The sequence below is a fragment of the Botrytis byssoidea genome, assembly GCF_014898295.1.
Source record: "Botrytis byssoidea strain MUCL 94 chromosome Unknown BBYS_012, whole genome shotgun sequence".
Lineage (NCBI taxonomy): Eukaryota > Fungi > Ascomycota > Leotiomycetes > Helotiales > Sclerotiniaceae > Botrytis > Botrytis byssoidea.
Window position 1 is genome coordinate 282,906 of NW_024065853.1, and position 17,837 is coordinate 300,742.

General features: G+C 42.9%; 3 protein-coding genes across 3 annotated transcripts; 2 read left to right on the top strand and 1 right to left on the bottom strand.

Moving 5' to 3' along the window:
• Nucleotides 1-1,675: 1,675 nt before the first annotated feature.
• EAE97_006498 (uncharacterized protein) lies at nucleotides 1,676-4,138 on the top strand (the record flags this gene model as incomplete). The annotated part of the gene is made up of 2 exons (XM_038877011.1): nucleotides 1,676-3,213; nucleotides 3,274-4,138. 2 exons carry the CDS (start codon nucleotides 1,676-1,678, stop codon nucleotides 4,052-4,054), a joined length of 2,319 nt encoding a protein of 772 aa, XP_038731943.1. The 3' UTR covers nucleotides 4,055-4,138.
• A 5,090-nt stretch (nucleotides 4,139-9,228) lies between these two features.
• On the bottom strand, nucleotides 9,229-10,405 carry EAE97_006499 (uncharacterized protein; the record flags this gene model as incomplete). The annotated part of the gene is made up of 2 exons (XM_038877012.1): nucleotides 9,229-9,395; nucleotides 9,472-10,405. The coding sequence occupies 2 exons, from the start codon at nucleotides 10,403-10,405 to the stop codon at nucleotides 9,229-9,231; spliced, it is 1,101 nt and encodes a 366-aa protein (XP_038731944.1).
• Nucleotides 10,406-14,873: 4,468 nt separating this feature from the next.
• EAE97_006500 (uncharacterized protein) lies at nucleotides 14,874-17,470 on the top strand. The gene is made up of 5 exons (XM_038877013.1): nucleotides 14,874-15,169; nucleotides 15,233-15,428; nucleotides 15,488-16,621; nucleotides 16,679-17,033; nucleotides 17,088-17,470. Exons 1-5 carry the CDS (start codon nucleotides 15,028-15,030, stop codon nucleotides 17,271-17,273), a joined length of 2,013 nt encoding a protein of 670 aa, XP_038731945.1. The 5' UTR covers nucleotides 14,874-15,027; the 3' UTR covers nucleotides 17,274-17,470.
• Nucleotides 17,471-17,837: the final 367 nt, after the last annotated feature.

The following is a 17,837-nucleotide window of genomic DNA, read 5'->3' on the forward strand; positions in this document are numbered from 1 at the left end:
TTTCTGCTATGGTCACTTGATTATGTTAATTCCTTGTGTGCCAAGAAGCGTTTGGAGATGAAAGGACTGGCTTTCAACTCTATCAAGGTGAAAAGGCAGAGCTTTCATCGATCTGATCTGCGTTCCAGCAGATGCAGGCAGAGACACTCCGACACATTCATTGGCTCTGTCAAAGCCAAAATTGCCCACTTTAAATTCGGAGCAGTGTGCAGGCGATAGGCTTAATCAGTAATATCATGGTCCAAAGAAGGGCCTGGTTCCTCCATACATAAAATGGTTGAGCTGAAGCTGGGGATACAGATGGAGGGAACCACAATCGAAGTCGTGCTAATTTTCTGGTTGTCTATCCATTCCAGTAGATTTCTTCGGAATTCAGGCTGTCAATTAAGTTTTCAGACCGAATTAAGGAATCAAAAGAAACATCGCGCATAGCAAAGAGCAAGTCTTTCCAGCCGTTCAAATATTTCGTTTATTAGATCAGTGTCTCATACATACGTCTTCTTCTCATTGAGCTACTCAATTCCTTTCGTTCCCCTTTCGTTTCTTTCTATTGTTCTTCTTTGTCAGAAATATCAGTATCTCAGATGATGCTGAAAGGACGACATGCTTTCAACAGTATCATGTGGAATGTTGTCGCCTACAAACCGGTAGTGTTTTGGTTTTCTACCTCCACCTTCGAAGCAATAACAAATTCTCTGAACTGCCAAGTTTGACATCTGGTTCATGAACTTGGAACCAACAACTGAAGCGAATATAGCTTTTCAAGATGAGTCTGAAGTTATGTTCATCTTGTCTCCGCCTATTCAGCTGCTTTCACACTGTTGCAGATATATGCCACTGAATATTTCGAGGACTCAGGAACCCATGAGGTCTTGAATCGTAATTCAGATATCCCGCCAGCGCTTCTACTATACGATTGATAATCTAGATTATATTTAAAGGGAGTAATTTCAGACCGCCAATACCAGCCCCAAATCTCTACTATTCCAGCTGTACTATGTTAGATTGCGGTAGCACTTGCTTCTTTTTCACAAGGGAGTGTGCAGCGAAAGCGAATAATGGATAATAAAGAGGGACGCATTTCACAAGTAATTCTTACCTTGTTCTCAGTCTCACCAATACCACATGTTTGGCCAGCTTTTTGCGGAGAGAATTCTCTCTAATGTTTCGGAAAATCTTATATCCTACTGTCAGTGAACTTCTGTCACAAGAAGCGAATCCACCCCTTCGCTTAGTCCGATAGGTTTGTAGTTACTTGACCAGTTGCCAGACTTAGCTGCAATCGATCGACTACATCACTATGAATCATTTGACTGACTGGATCAGCTACCGTAATTCATTACTATACCGAATTCTCTTACGTATCTGGCTATCTGCAGTACTGAGCTAGTCCCGTTTTCAATCAGCACTATTAGTACGGTCTGAACCTTGGGAATTTATCATAAAGGCAACTTCTATCTTAGCAGATCACAACATTTCTAAAAACATAAACTTTCCACAGTTGACTTTGAAGCACTTTTACATATTGTCCAAATTCAAACAAAATACAAACAACAGTCCGAGATCTTTATCTTTCTTTCAACTCTCAGAAGTACTCTGAAACCCACATTTTCCGACTATCAAAATCAAAATCAAAATCAACAACATACTATTCTACCATCAGAAATTCGAAAAAATGGGTATCTGTATCTATTATCCCATCGGCCGCTGTGTAGCTGGAAACCAATGCCACAACACGCATACAGGTCCTTATCAACCTTACCCTTGTAAGAACTTCATCTTCTATGGTGCATGCAAGTGGGGACCGGAGTGTCGATTCGGACACCCAGCTTCCATTCCTGCAGAGAACCCTGAGCCTAGCCGTCCTACCTGCACGAACTTTCTTTCGAGACGTGGATGTAAGTATGGTTCGAAGTGTATTAGTCATCACCCCGTTCCGACAGAAAAGGTAGCTTCTAGTGCTACTTCGGCTCTTCAAAAATCTCAATCTATCACTGCTACACCAACAGCTTCGAAGACTGCAAATTCTACCAATGTTAAGTTGTCAAAGGCAAAGCCTGCCAATACAAAGGTTGATCCTTTGATGAACTTCCGCTCTGCTCGAGTTCTTCCGAAGAAACCTCAAGTGGCCCCCACTAAAACAAATGTTTCAAAGGACGGAGGTTCCACCGAAATCCAATTATCTAAAGAAAAGACTATTGGTAAGATTACGATTCCGGCCTCACTAAAGGATTTTGGAGTAATGCCGGCTCTTCCGGTTGCTGAATCTACCACGGTCATGCCAACGGCTTCAGAGACCGCAACTGCTGCTAATGTCGAATTGTCTGAGAACAAGCCTGCTAGTATGACTGCTATCCCATCAAAGGAATCTAGTTCTACTCCGGCTCCTCTACAAGCTCAAGTTGCCATGGACACACCGGATGTCTCAAGCACTGCAGATGCTGTCGACATGTATTCTTCTTTTGAAAAGCCTGCCGACAAGATTCCTGTTCCATCAATTGATCCAGGTTCTTATGAGATCACTATACAACCCATGAAGCTTACATCTGATTCAAATGGTTCGAGTGATGCTGGTGCTACCAACACTATTTCTTCTAAGGATCAGCCAGGTGGCGCAATTACAACTTCGTCAATGAGTTCTGATTCTACTCCCGGAACTCCGTCGCTCCAAGTACTCACACCCGCTTCTACCAGTACTGGCAATGCAGATGATATTGACTATGCATATTCAATGAGCGATAGTTCTGAGTTGGTACGATCCGCAACTCGAAGCCCATCACCCAATGATGATGCGCATGATACTTCAATGTCTACTATTCCAGATGACTCATCTACTCCGGTCAAGCCAGTTCCATTTGGCCAGTCTGTTGATGAAGCACCTATCAACAATGTGAGCAGCACTACGCTATCCACGATTCCTGTCGAGGCATCGACTGCTTCATCTTATACAGCATCGACCCAATTCTCTGTCGAACATAAACAAGCATCTGTGGTTCAATCAACCGATTTAGTTCCATCAACAAGCAAATCATTCAACCAGACGACCCCGCTAGCACCCGTGGAGGAAAAACAAATTTCTGTCTTGGAGCATATCTCTACAGACTATCAATCAGCTATGAATAAGCTATCCCGTGTAGTCGTAGACTGTTCGGCCACATTGGAACCCTGCAATCTTGAGTTATCAGGGCCCGGAATGTATGAGCGTCAAGTTAGGTACGCACATCCCATTCACACTTTTCTATACTCCACACTAACGTATTATCTTGAATATAGCCACACTGAAACCCTATTTACATGGCCGCAAGAAGGGAATGTACCGGCTATCGACATGATCAACACGCTCATTAACCTCGCGTCAACCTGGGGAGAGCTCTCTAGATACCAACCTATTCATCGCAACATGGGCTCATGGCACTCCCTCCAGATCACGTTTCGACACCGACACGAGGCAGCAGCAGCTGCTGCCGCAATCAATGGACATCCCATTACTGCGGTTGGTGCAAGTATGAGTATTGCTGTATCAGTTAGTCATCAAATTGCAGTGCAATATATGATACCCCGATTCATTATTGATTCACTCGGTCGCCAGAATCAAGGAAACCTTCATCAAATCTTCGGACAGAATTCTTGCCAGCTTCATTGGGGCGATTCGCACCGTGCTGACTATTCTGGCGAAAAGCTCATGGAGGTTACAATCATGGGTACATGTGAAGAGCAAGTTGCGCAATGCAAGGCAGTTCTCGAGGATCTTCTTAGAGGTAGAATTTTGACTCATGAGGAAGGTGATAATAGACCACTTTGGCATAATTTTTTTAAGACAGATGAGGGAGCAGAGTGGATTGGACAGGCGACGACGAATGTTTTTAATATGAAGGTTCGGGCGGCAAAGCTTGCTAATTTAGATGTCTTGATGGTTCATGGATCTAGTGAGTGGTCAAGGGCTCGATTTGGAACACTTGTTAAGAAGAAGATTGCGGAGTTGGAGAAGGCTTCTGTAGTCACAGCTGTTGTTGCGGAAGAGTTGAGGTTGATGAGATCAAGGGTTAAGGGTTAAGGGTTAAGGGCCAAGGGCTAAGGGTTAACGGACGGATAATTGAAGATTACTTTTGGGCGGCTTTTTACGATAGTGTAGTGATAGGTTACACTCTTTTTTGGAAGTTTCTAGTGGGTTTATTCTAGCGTTATTCTTTGAAAACTATGAAATACATTGGGGTGTTAAGTGATTTTGAACGAGATAATGAATGAAAGTATCTTTGCCACATAAGGATGTGAAGTTTATAGAGGACAAATGTCAAGCCATATCATCTCGGAACACTGACACAATAAACGAACAAGAGGAAGTCTGCCAATAAAGCCTTGGTTGAATTATGTAATGAGCTTGTTATGTATTTGTAGTAAGTTCATAGTTATTTGTGTTTAGATATCTTGAAATTGTTGATCTAACAATATACAAGGCGATGAGTGGGTTGAGTCAGACTTGTTGAAGTCTGGTGTGCTGCATCTGTGCAATTTTAGTTGAGGGTGCCAGATTAACAAAGGGCGAATAAACCAGCACGATGGTGGTTTATTTGAGAATTAGAAACACTTTTGTCACAGTATATTGACGAGTTGCGACACTGAAACTACATAGGCTACGTGTCATGAAACTTGAATTCTGCTACCGAATGACGACGGGCACTTCTCCGTGGACCACATGCGGCGGTAAAATATTGTGGTGATATTCACAATCAATGGCATTATATCTACAGGATCTGTGAGAACTTGTCAAAACATGGTTTTATATTTATTCTAGCAAGTCGCAGAGCTGTAAAAGATTCAAAGTCATAGTGATGCGGAGTATGTCCGATTGAAGTTGACGAGAAAACCTATATACCCCTACTAATTTACCATTTCATTACTTTGCCCGGACTGAAAGTTTACAGTGTTCTTTTATTTTGAATTCTTCTATGTTCTATATGGCACGACGACGACTCGACAACAATCGAGATATTTCCTGCTGGACGACGGAGTGGTGTTGCACGCGTGAGGAGAGCCACCAAAGCATGGCGCAAAAACTACCTTGACTTAGATATAATATTTGGAATTTCAATTATGAAAAATGATCGTCGAGGAATTTGAGGGGTTCTTTGGATAAGACTGGTTTGTGATGTTGAAGTGTTGGGGGAGAGACTGGTGAAGACTCGTCTTAGGACCTGAGCCGAATCCGACAGCTAAGTGCTTTCTTATTGCGTTCGATGAAGGGTAAAAATGATACTGCTGCTCAAATGACCTTGGGTAGCTGGGTTAGGGGAGAATTGACCGATGAGTAGAGTATCTGTATGATAATTAGAGGCAGACTTATCTTGATGGCATCCACGGGCTCGCCCAAATTCACATCTTCGGATTTGAATTACATGCTAACTAAGGCAAATCTCCCGGCAACAGAGGACTGAAAGAGTGACAATTCATGGCATTCCAAAAGACAATAAACTCCCATCCCAAGTGATGACCTGCCGCGATCAGATGATACACCGGCAGTTTCAAAACAGGCATCCAACACAGTTTTTTATTCTATTTTTTGTGGCTTTTTGATTTCTGTGGGAGCACAGGCTCCACAGTAACACGCATCATTGCTGTAATCTATCACTTTCATGAAAGGAAATATACGAATCCAATGAGACACCAAAACTCTTGCACAAGTACGTGAAGGCACTAGATGGTGGTGGATTGCGGACCCCCAAACCCCAAATACCACATGAGGGGTAGAATGCTCAGGTCACACATGTCGATATGAAATGCCATCAAAGCATGCACCAGAATCACATATAGTGTGATATCTAACTCCTCGGAGACATTAATCACAGTCAAGGTGGCACGAACACCTTGGTTGATCGTCATGAATTCTTGCCAGCGAAATTGGTCGTCTTCTCACAGCAGGTGATCACTGATCACCAACCCCACGGCAACCACAAAGCCTCGGGATTAATGTTCCCACTCAATGACTATATTTCCTTATTTCCCATTCACAACTGTGGATGTGATCTTTTTCGAAATCCCAACTCATCCAGGATCATTGCTTGGCCGTAATTACTCGACTGCGCATCCAGATCATCAAACTCACAACCTGATTGTACAAGTTTCTATGTGAGACAAGTGCTATCAAGAACTGCAGGCATAAAATATGATCGAAGATAACGCATTGTGCCTACTGCATGCCAAAAACTTACAACTGTTGTATGTTCAACCCTTGAATATTTGTGCGCCTACTGCGCCGGCTCTCAAAGCCGCTGATAGCGAATGTTGGCATGATATTGTCGAGTAATTCTGCGCCGCATGAATTGATTCAGCCAGTGGAGATAAGATCAGCCTACAATGGGCTTTCGTCGGAGACCTGGCGCGAATTCGTGTCACTGTGAGGGAGCGGAGTGGCCGAGCCGAGCTTGGCGGTCAAATTCCGACAGGTTGGTATTCGGCGGCGAACTCGGCGACTGTGAAATCTTATCGCCGTCTGGCATGGATGTATTCTTCTGGGCATCTAGAAGATTCTACATGAAGATTGGGGCTTGCTAGGTTGTACAAGCTCATTAAAGTCCTTCCTAGCGCGGTTATATTCAAAGATTCGGCAGATAAAGTATGTAGAAGAAAGGGGTATTAGATACCATCTTGGGGCAAACGACAACGGCCAACTTCTTCTGGAACTAAATGGCCCTGGTAATGACATGCATCAAATCACTTAAATTTCCAAACGAAGAAGCTCGCTTGAAGACAGCTAATTGAGCCGGGCATCAATACCGGATTGTCTAACCCTCTATTCCAAGGATATTTGCGCTTGAACCATTCATCGCACTTCCCCGAATCACCGAATTGGGCCGAGGACGAAGGGAGAGAACGTTCGAGACGTGTGACCGTTCATAATTCGTTGCTGCTCTCCCAGCTCCCAGCATTTCTCTCCAAATGACAATTCTAAAACCAAAACAAAGCCCCGCCAAAAATACAAAATTCCAATATCAGCTTCATGCGGCCCATCCTTACCCATGCTCATACAATTCATGAGAAGCAACAACAGCTGCGCTGCCACGGAGACCCCCTACCATTCGCTTAGACGCATATTTGAGCAAGAAAAGTTTGCATCAGCACTACCACTAGCCCCTATTCATGCCCAATCACAAATAACCAACTGAACAGATGTATATTCTGATCGGGACATTGAAAGCTTGTCTGTTGGACATTGAATTTTAACAGAAAGTGACGCTCTTGCATTTGCAGATATATATTTACCCGGTATCCGATACTAACTTGAGTGTGCCCAAGAGAGATGAGATAAAAGGGCAATGTTGCATTGAACAGTTTAGTGTGGTAATGGTGCTGATGTAAGTCCCGACGGAACGGATCACGAAAAGTCTGTGCAAGTGTTTGCTGTTCGAGATGCACAGCCCGCCTCGCAATTGCATTTTCTATTCTTTACTCACCGTTTGAAGGCTGAGGTGGGATTACATAGTGGTGCTACTGTGAAGCTTGAGGCACGGCATTTGCATTCTTGGGTATGTCGACCATGCAGTAAGATTTTCCGGGACTTGCAAAGTTTAGAGCAAAAATGCTTATTGCGGCGCTTGTGAGACATGGACATGGAATTGTTGGTTAAAATGAATATGGACGAGCGATCATGATTGTTTATGGTAAACGATTGAGGTAATCAACTCGGTGACTAGATATGATGTATTTGGAAATTCTGACAGATTACGTGGGTTTGTTCAATGGTCGTTTATTAAAAGAGCGGGTCTACTTTCAAGCGTGAATTCATGCCGCTTTCATGAGGCGAATGAGCTTGCAGATGGAGTTGGAAGTATGTTGGTTGAAGTCTTGGTAGAATATTCAGGAGGCTCGTATATGTCTCTGTATGGAAAGTAAAAGCGTCAATTTTCAAATTGATATGAATTCAGTGGTCTTAAATACCTTCCTTATTGGATCAAAGTTAGTTTGAGTGATTTTTATGTGTAACTTGACTTTGTAAAAGTGGTGGATTAGCTTAAAGTTGGAAAGAGAAGAAGCTACATTGACTGTCAGCCATCCTGGTAAAAAGAATGTTCAATTGTCTTCAAGTTGAGTGCTTATCTGGGAAGCGTCCAACCGTCGGTCCGGAAGCTTGGACTGAAAGATGCTAAAGGAATTTAATCTGGGGATGAACGTTACATGTTGATGTACAACTAAACCAATTCGGATCCTCTAAAGACAGCAGAAATAAGGAGTTCGTGAATCTGTTCTGATCAAACCTGATCTTCTCGAAGACCGGGGTCTCGGAAGTAGATTAGGGTTAGACGCTTGTTGGTTTGATTACTACAATGAATTCCAAATCTTGTACCAGTTTCCCGGGTCAACGGACTTAGGGAAGGGTCGACAGATTTTAGCAAGCTCACAAAACAGGATCCAACGCGAGATGAGCCCAGGGGTCTTGCAGGGTATTGAACAGATTTCTGTACCTCTGCACCAATTTACATGTCATCGCTGACTTTCAGATTGGTGGACTAGAAACTCCGGTCAATGTTAGTTGGTCTACGGTGGTCAATCGTTATGAGCATGAAGTTCGAACTTGCCAGGTAGTAAATTAGCGTACTGATATTATTACCATTGGCGGCGATAAAGTTTTGAGCCGTTATTTCTGCATGATGAGATGTGATGTGGATTATGCAATCTCATAGCCATGGAAGAAAGATGCCGAAGTCCCTTGTGCAACCTTGTGCAGAAGAGGGATTCAGATTGCTATCGAATATTGAAAATGCTCGGAGACTGTAAATTTTGCATTGTTGAATCCATGGCAAACAATACACAAGAATAATGACTAAATCCACTCCGACTGTCTCACTGCCCAAATACAATCATTCAATTGTGGCCAAAAACACAGTATCATTTTGTGCACTAATAGTGACCAAAATCATGGAGAACAAGAAAGCGTATGAAAAAAGCCTTTTTCTAATCATTAAAGTCATTTCCTTTTCGTAAATTTGTACCAACTAGCATAGATCTAGCATTATACCCATAATGTGTACGGGAATCAATCAACATCCCCAACTTTAAACACGCAGTGAAGCATACCAATATACCAAGATACCAAACGTAATGAATGACAAGACAAAAACCAACATCGTGAGAAGTAGATAACCCAAAAACCTAAGAACCTTTTCGAGAACACACCACTAGCTTTTAAATCTCCCAGAGGCTTATATAGAACAGATGGTTGAACGAGAAAACAACTCAAGGAGAGGATCGAGGGGAAGATTGAGCAATGGATGGTGTCGGCGAGTCTTCATAGCCGCTGAGTTCATCCATGGACTCATCTACAGATTCTGATGTGGTATCAACCGCGCCTCGTTCTTGCTCATCCTTTCTCAACTGTTGTGCTCTCAGTGAGTTAAATTGTTCTGTCATAGTTGTTAGTTGTCTGTCGAGCCACATATGTATATATGTATCAATAGATATGGAGGTGAAAGCACGTACCTCGTTCTTGATCAGTCATCTCTTCTGCCAATCTTCTCATTTCATTCCTGTGATGTTCCGAGACCCAAGAATATTTCATGGCTCTCTCTGGATGCTTTTGCACAAGAGTGTATGGTATTCCTTCTAATCTTCCCGCTGGCGTTCCTCTTCTTCGAACCTTGGCTGAGATATATTTGGTTCTTCCATTCTCATCTCGCATTACTCTGCCGGATTCATCGTACATCTTGATGTTGTTATCCCTGTAATATCTCGATGAGAGACATTGCTCTGACTCTCTTTGATATCCTCTGAAGTGCTTTCTGAAGCAAAATAGAACCTCGGGCCAGTGCTTGTTCAAGTCTTCTTTGTGGTACCGAATGAAATCGACCTCTTCAAGCGAGTAAGCCTTGTTGCTGCGAGGCTTCTTCTTGTCAGATAGAGAGATCGGTTGGGAATGACGACGGTGGGGAAGCTGATGACGATCATGATGGTGGCGGTCATGACGGTGACAATGACTTGAGGATTGGGAGTGATATCTGTCACTAGGAAGGGAATAGATTGGGGGTAAAGGATACGGATTCGCGAATCTATGGTGGGCGTTGATCGGATTGAAGGACATGGGACGGCTATGAATAGGGGCTGGAGGAAGTTGTGTTCTTCCACTTCGTGTAGCATTGAGACGAGCTTGATCTTGGAACAAAGATTCCGAAGAATGCCCGCTGAATACCTGCTGTACATAGGTCGAAGGCTGGTGGTGTTGAACGTCAATATCCATTTTCGAACCAGGCATGTCGTTATCAGAGTGTTCTTCTGATTTTACTTCGGCATCCGAAGGGTTCAAAAGCATAAGAATGTCCATTTTCTGGGTTACAACTTCTTCGGGGTTATTAACAACAGATGTAATTCCCATAACAGTTGAGGTTTTTTGGGGTGCCGGCTTCACTCCCATTGTCATTTTAGCTGCGATAAGTATTCAAGTAAACGTTAAATGATCTCAAGATGTTTGTGTGTCGATAAGAAGAAGAATGAGGAGAAGTCCAAGAAGACAAAGTTTCTGAAGATAGTGATGATCAAATTCAGGGTCTGGATAAACGTCCACAACTATGGAAGGGCCAGAGAACCTTATATACGCCCTATGAGAGAAACCCAACACAGCACCAACTTGATCTAAAGTATGGAAAAAGAAGGAATGCCAGATAGCTTTGCTGAGACAGTGCTATGTCGGCATCAAGCGGCGAGGCAAATTTCTCCCACAAGGACATGCATTATAATTTATGTGTACCGACTGGCTACCGCAGTCGTGTGTTTGATTTTCCCTCATTTTGTTCTTGTAGTTTCGAGACAATTATTTCTAAGCAATTTAGAGATTCGGAGGTAAACTTCTTTTGGCAGTATCGCAGAGAGGTACCGTGGCTCTGGGTTTTTGAAGAAGTCATACGGGGAACCATTGGCTACCTAAGACTGATTTATGTATGGCGTTGAGTTTAACCATGTGAATATGTACAGATTTTCAGGCATTGTTTTCCATTGGTGGGCTTTATCTGATATCTTGCATCTGATGAGTCGTCATGCTAGGTCAGGTAGTATTGTCTACGCAAGTATTAGACTGCAACTAGCCATTCTCGAACGATGCTCCTCTTTTATCATAATGTGAAAATGTAGCCCGCATCACTTGAAAGGTTGAAGTGGAGCTTGCATATATACGTTGAAGAAATTAGTGAAAGCCACAGCCAATGAAACTTGCTAAGTGCTGGGGCATCAGCCAAGGATTATGATAAAAGATTGGTCACATTCTGCCCATGTCACTCAACTACTTGTTTAGCAAATTGATATCGAAGAGCACAGACATACAGTCGCACCGCACTTACCGCTCCTCTACTTCATTGAAGAAATCATTTGCCGCCACACTGTCCTTCTTGTGAACCCTTTAACAGAGTGCCGCACCGTCGCTTCTCTGCCGCGCGTTCGAATCGGTATATTCTTTTCTCTTATATTCGTAATGTATATTTTGATTTCATAGCCACTTGCCATTGCTTTCTTCCTTCCAGTACTTCCTCGTTTTCTTCCTTGGATTTTCCAAAATGAATTAAGATGCTTACAGAGATGGCAGGGAACACCCTCCGACGCAGATGACTATCATGTGATGATTTTCAGACCCGAGCATTTGGAACCAAATCAGAATGCTGGTTATGCCCCAGTCACCAACATAAATGGAACAGTACCATACGATACTACGCACTTATACATATTAGGAAGCTCATTTAATCCGTTACGGGTCAATATTCGCATGCCCACAGGTGGCAGAAGGATCCTTACACACTGGGGGCCGGGTTTAGCAGAGAGGGCGGAAGTCTACTGCCAACGGGCGGAGCGAGGTAAAGATATGTATTTAGCATCATTTCATTTTATTCTTAGTTGTCAGACTTACTGGTTTGGTCTCTGTTTCATGCAAAATAGTGTGTTCTTGTGATAGAGAACCTAGAAATTCCCCAGAGTTTGGTTTAAGCGCTGAGAGGTTTCGAGTGAGTGTAACGTTGATGAATTTACCAGGGTAAGCGGAATAAACGAGGGCAGAGAGCAGGGCAGAAAGACCGAGATTCATCAACGAGATGAGAAACACGAGTCTATATCGAAGCGATTGAGGCGATATGAGTTTAATGAGTTGATGTCAATATTTGGGCTCTGTCAAAAACAGCCGCGGACAGGTTACACAGACCAAATCATTCGATATACAGAGAGCACTAATCGAACCAGCCTTACTCAAAGTAAGATTTTTGACCCACGAGCGCCAAGCGGAGCAAAGCGCATGTAAGGAAAGCCCCAAAGCCCCTGACAGAGAGCTTTTGTGATCATTTATGCAAGGAAGGATCTAATTTCCTAATTAATTAATTAAAATACTGCTAAATGAAGGCCGACCTTGCCGACCTTTCGGACGAGAGACGCCGACACCGAGTATATTTTTTCAATGATTCTTTTTGATCAATGCAGCTAAACGCAGTAGTCGTATTTGACTCCAAAATGACTAGCGGTGTGGAGCTCATATATGATATAACATCTACATATCAGTAAACAACTTTTCCCCTACCAACAAGGAGAAGCTTGCCGAAAGTCGTAAGTTCCAAGTCAGAAGCGGCTTCCTATGTAAACAATAGATACGATAAGAGAAAGAGTCCACCAGTTCTAAGAGCCGAATATAAGTTTTGCACAAATCATACGGTGTTCCCGATAGAAGTGGGTACAACTGACATAAATAATCGTCTTTAACTCTATCGGCATTAGGCAATTTGTGCACGGGCGATAGCAATATCATTCCAGATGAAGAATACGGGGGGGCAGTGGGGGGGAAAGGGGGGGAAATCAGTGGAGAAGCAGTATCCTTGTGAGAAGTCTGGACCAGCTCCTGCCCGTATCTTCATCAAAAAGGATACTAAACTGACGGGGAACTACACCGTTTCGCCTCGCTGCTCGCACCACTTTCTCCACACAATTACTGCAATGAATAACCATTTTGTCTCATTCGCTAATTTCAGGGTACTCTGTAGAAAATTAGCTCTGTTGTAGAGCATGATTGAGGCAGGGGACTAGAACCAAACAGGGAAATCGAGCAGTGGAAAAAGCCACCGAAGCCATATTATGATGAAATTATGTGCAGATTACATATTGTGTAGATCTGCTGTATCAACACCTGACACATGGCTTGAAGGCTGGAGGGCTGGAGGAGCTGGAAAGGCTTGAGGATTTTGATCAGTTACTTTTTTCTCGCTGTCGCAAAATTAAAGAAATAAATAAGCTTGAAAAAGAAGGCAGATAAAAATGCTACATACACATGTTAGAGTATCAGATACGTCTAAACAGGGGTTTTGATTAAGGTTGTACTACCACTGGTGTAAACACACCGTTGCTGACATCTTTCCTCTTACACGCCGCACATGAAGAAAGAGCGAAAAAGTAAATATAACAAAGCAGTAGAATTGTGATCTTACATAAATTCTCTATTTTGTAATCCGAAATCTTGATAGCTCAGATCTTCGCAATGTTTACCTCAATCACCTAGGTATAGAGCTGACACTTCATGTCTAAGATTTATACGCATCATATTGATGAATAGAACGATTTCCGATGGGATCTAGGTGTCATTTGTGAGACTGGATCTTGGCGATGAGGAGGGGAAGAGGAAAGGAGTGAAAAGAACAACACTTTGTAGGCCATGTACGATGGTGATTGAGTTCTCTCCATACTTACAGAGTGATGAATGACAAAGGAAGATTGAAGTGTTCATCAGTGGTTTCGGTGAATTGCCATTAATCAGTTGAATAGTAGGTGAATGTCACGAATCACTATGAAATGAACCGTCTTTGACACGTGCGCTCAAGCACGTGAGCGAATCACATGTCGGGTAAGTTTTGCAGGCAGTTATTATAGGTACAAGAGCCGAGTTCCTCCAAATCTATAACCTAGGCTAATTATTGCACACCGCAGTCTGTAGATTCTAATAATCTAATAAGGGTCAACGGAACGGGTATGTCAGCTCTTCCTTATTATATGGGGTTTGCGTCATAGTGAGGGGTGATATCTTATAGAAAGTTATCCACTGTATACTACGAGCACGACACAACGATGTAGATTGATTGACCACTCTAGACATTGGTAGAAATTTCTAGATTCTAGATGGCACTGCTTGTCTTCATAGCTGGAGCCCCTTGAAACTGACTAATGAAAGATAATTAATGGGTGTCTCATACACCTGGGCAAGAGAAAATGTAAGCTGAATTTAATCGATTTAGCCTCGATCTAATCTACTGATCATGAGTAGTGTCATGGTAAATGTTATGCACTGATATAAGGCCAGTGATACCTACTGCTAACCAAACATTATCCAAAACCCTTTTCATTGATGACACGTAGTCATATAAATAAACGTATTATGCTTCTGAGAATCTAATTTTGTATGTTGGTAGTATCATGTCAGGTAATGTGAAATAAGTGCGTAAAGTGTCCTTAACTACACATTTGAAGTATCACCCATCAACTACCGATGTAAACTGTCCTCGCCTCTATATAGGGATGTATGTACTAGATTATATACATACTTATATGTGTCCTCTTTCTTTTCTCACCACCTAACAACCTAGGTGGCTAAAATGATTTTGACGATTAGTAGTAGACAGATCTCCACTGAGTCAATGCCTTGCCACAGCTGATACACCTCCGAATCCATATTCATCTATTTCATTCACTCAATTGAGTTGCATGATGAATAACAAATGATTCTTACCTGCGGAGTTTATTTAAAGTTGTTCTTTAGAAGCTGCAAGTGTGTCCTTTTCTACAAGCTTCTTCCATTATCTGCGATAAGTGACTCGGACTAACTATTTTCCGTGCCTATCACCTAAGCGAACCAATCATCGATTTCAAAAGTTCATTTGGGACAGATTTCCATTTCATCAAGAAAGCTTTAATAAAGTCGACTTCTTCCCACCTGTTGACCACTTTCTTTTTACTTTCTACATTCAAGAATAGATTTCTTTTTCACAACACACAATCTTTCCCAAAAACCATCTTGGTAAACATATCATCATGGCCAGTGGAAACAGATCTTCCCTCTTTGTAGGGTTGTCTGCACTTTTCTACCTTGTACTCTTATTCTCTCCCCTCGCTCTCTTCCAAACAGCACACGCACAGTCCGATCAGGACCCTCTGCAAGAATCTTATGGCACAGGTAAGCTTTTGCAATACTTTGCCCCCAAAAGGAAAATTCCTTACTGACAATTTTGCCATTTAGTTATTGGTATCGATCTCGGAACTACTTACTCTTGCGTCGGTGTGATGCAAAAGGGAAAAGTTGAGATTTTAGTAAACGATCAAGGACACAGAATTACACCCTCATACGTCGCCTTTACCGATGAAGAAAGATTAGTCGGAGATGCAGCCAAGAACCAGGCAGCTGCCAACCCAAAGAACACTGTTTTCGATGTCAAGTAAGTTCTCAATTGCATCTGATTCACTAGTTTTCAAAACTGACAGGTGTCCTTTTCAGACGTATGATCGGTCGCAAGTTTAACGACAAGGACGTTCAAGGTGACATGAAGCACTTCCCATTCGATGTTGTCCAAAAGGATGGCAAACCCTCCGTACAAGTTGAATACCAAGGAGCAAAGAAGACCTTCACTCCTGAGGAGGTTTCCGCCATGATTCTCGGAAAGATGAAGGAAGTCGCCGAATCTTATCTTGGAAAGACTGTTACCCACGCAGTTGTTACTGTTCCAGCTTACTTCAACGACAACCAAAGACAAGCTACCAAGGATGCTGGTATTATTGCCGGCTTGAACGTTCTCCGTATTGTCAATGAACCTACCGCCGCAGCTATTGCTTACGGTTTGGACAAGACTGGAGGTGAACGTCAAATCATCGTGTACGATCTTGGTGGAGGAACTTTCGATGTTTCCCTTCTCTCCATTGATCACGGTGTCTTCGAGGTTCTTTCTACTGCCGGTGACACTCACTTGGGAGGAGAAGATTTCGATCAAAGAGTCATCAACTACTTCGCCAAGAAGTACAACAAGGAGAACAGTGTCGATATCACCAAGGACCTCAAGACCATGGGTAAACTTAAGCGTGAGGCTGAGAAGGCTAAGCGTACTTTGTCTTCCCAAAAGACCACCCGTATCGAAATTGAAGCTTTCCACAATGGCAACGACTTCTCTGAGACTCTCACCAGAGCTAAGTTCGAGGAGCTTAACATGGATCTTTTCAAGAAGACCCTCAAGCCTGTTGAACAAGTCCTCAAGGACGCCAAGGTCAAGAAAGGTGAAGTTGATGACATCGTTTTGGTCGGAGGTTCTACCCGTATTCCAAAGGTTCAAGAACTCATTGAGGAGTACTTCGGAGGTAAGAAGGCCAGCAAGGGTATTAACCCTGATGAGGCTGTCGCTTTCGGTGCCGCTGTTCAAGGTGGTGTCTTGTCCGGAGAGGAAGGTACTGAGGAGATTGTTCTCATGGACGTCAACCCATTGACCCTTGGTATCGAGACCACTGGAGGTGTCATGACCAAGTTGATACCAAGAAACACTGTCATCCCAACCCGTAAATCTCAAATTTTCTCTACCGCCGCCGACAACCAACCAGTTGTTTTGATTCAAGTCTATGAGGGAGAACGTACCATGACCAAGGAGTAAGTTTTAGCTCATTTACACGTTTCAGAAATACATGGTTCTAACGAAATTTTTAGTAACAACAACCTCGGTAAATTCGAGTTGACTGGTATCCCACCAGCCCCACGTGGTGTCCCACAAATTGAGGTTTCCTTTGAGCTTGACGCCAACGGAATCTTGAAGGTTACCGCTGGTGACAAGGGTACTGGAAAGTCCGAGTCTATCACCATCACCAACGACAAGGGACGTCTTACTCAGGAAGAAATTGACCGTATGGTTCAAGAAGCTGAGAAGTACGCCGATGAGGACAAAGCTACCAAGGAGCGCATTGAGGCCCGTAACGGTCTTGAGAACTACGCTTTCAGCTTGAAGAACCAAGTCAACGATGAGCAGGGTCTTGGTGGCAAGATCGACGAGGATGACAAGGAGACCGTAAGTTATTCATCATGCCACTTATAATTTATTTCATACTAATGATACCTTTAGATTTTGGATGCCGTCAAGGAAGCCACTGAATGGCTCGAGGAGAACGCTGCCACCGCAGTCGCCGAGGACTTCGAAGAACAAAAGGAGAAACTCTCCAACGTCGCCTACCCAATCACCAGCAAATTGTACAGTGGAGCTGGTGGACCAGGTGGTGATGATGAGCCAGAGGGCCACGATGAGTTGTAGTTAAAGTCTAGATACGGAATTGATATACTGCACTTTATGATGATTTTTTTTTTTTTTGATTGGTTCGGCTGGATGGACCTGAGTTAAAGGAAAAGGTACATGTAGGCCAAGCAAAAGAAAGCTTTAAAGCTATGCATTGTAATCCATTGGGGGCGTCATTCATACAAAAAGAATTGAGTACTTGAGATATTTTGATATTTTGACTTCATGTGAGTATGTGAATGTGTGTGTGCTCTCACGTGTTCTGCTTTTCTTTTACCATAATGTTGACCTGACTTCGATCTTGATCTTGATATTGTAATCCGATACTGTATCGTGTCACTTGGTAGTTGACTTGGAGTAAAGTTGGAGTATGCCAAACCTTTAGTCGTGAGATGGAGGGAGATGGAGGGAGAGAAAGAGAGTGTGTGGATCTAGAGATATATTATCGAATATACATTATTTATCTAAAGTCAGGAAGCAGATCACACACATTCTCTCATTGCGCACTCACTTATATCAAATACCCTCTCCATAAGGTCCGTCTATCTTTGTCTACCTACCTAAGATGAACAAGATCTACAA

What these genes read in the sequence shown, in the direction of transcription:
- EAE97_006500 (XM_038877013.1), top strand. Translation starts at nt 15,028, where the DNA reads ATGGCCAGTGGAAACAGATCTTCCCTCTTTGTAGGGTTGTCTGCACTT. An exon ending in GCAAGAATCTTATGGCACAG is followed by an intron (nt 15,170 to 15,232) that starts GTAAGCTTTTGC and finishes TTTGCCATTTAG; the next exon opens with TTATTGGTATCGATCTCGGA. An exon ending in GAACGTACCATGACCAAGGA is followed by an intron (nt 16,622 to 16,678) that starts GTAAGTTTTAGC and finishes CGAAATTTTTAG; the next exon opens with TAACAACAACCTCGGTAAAT.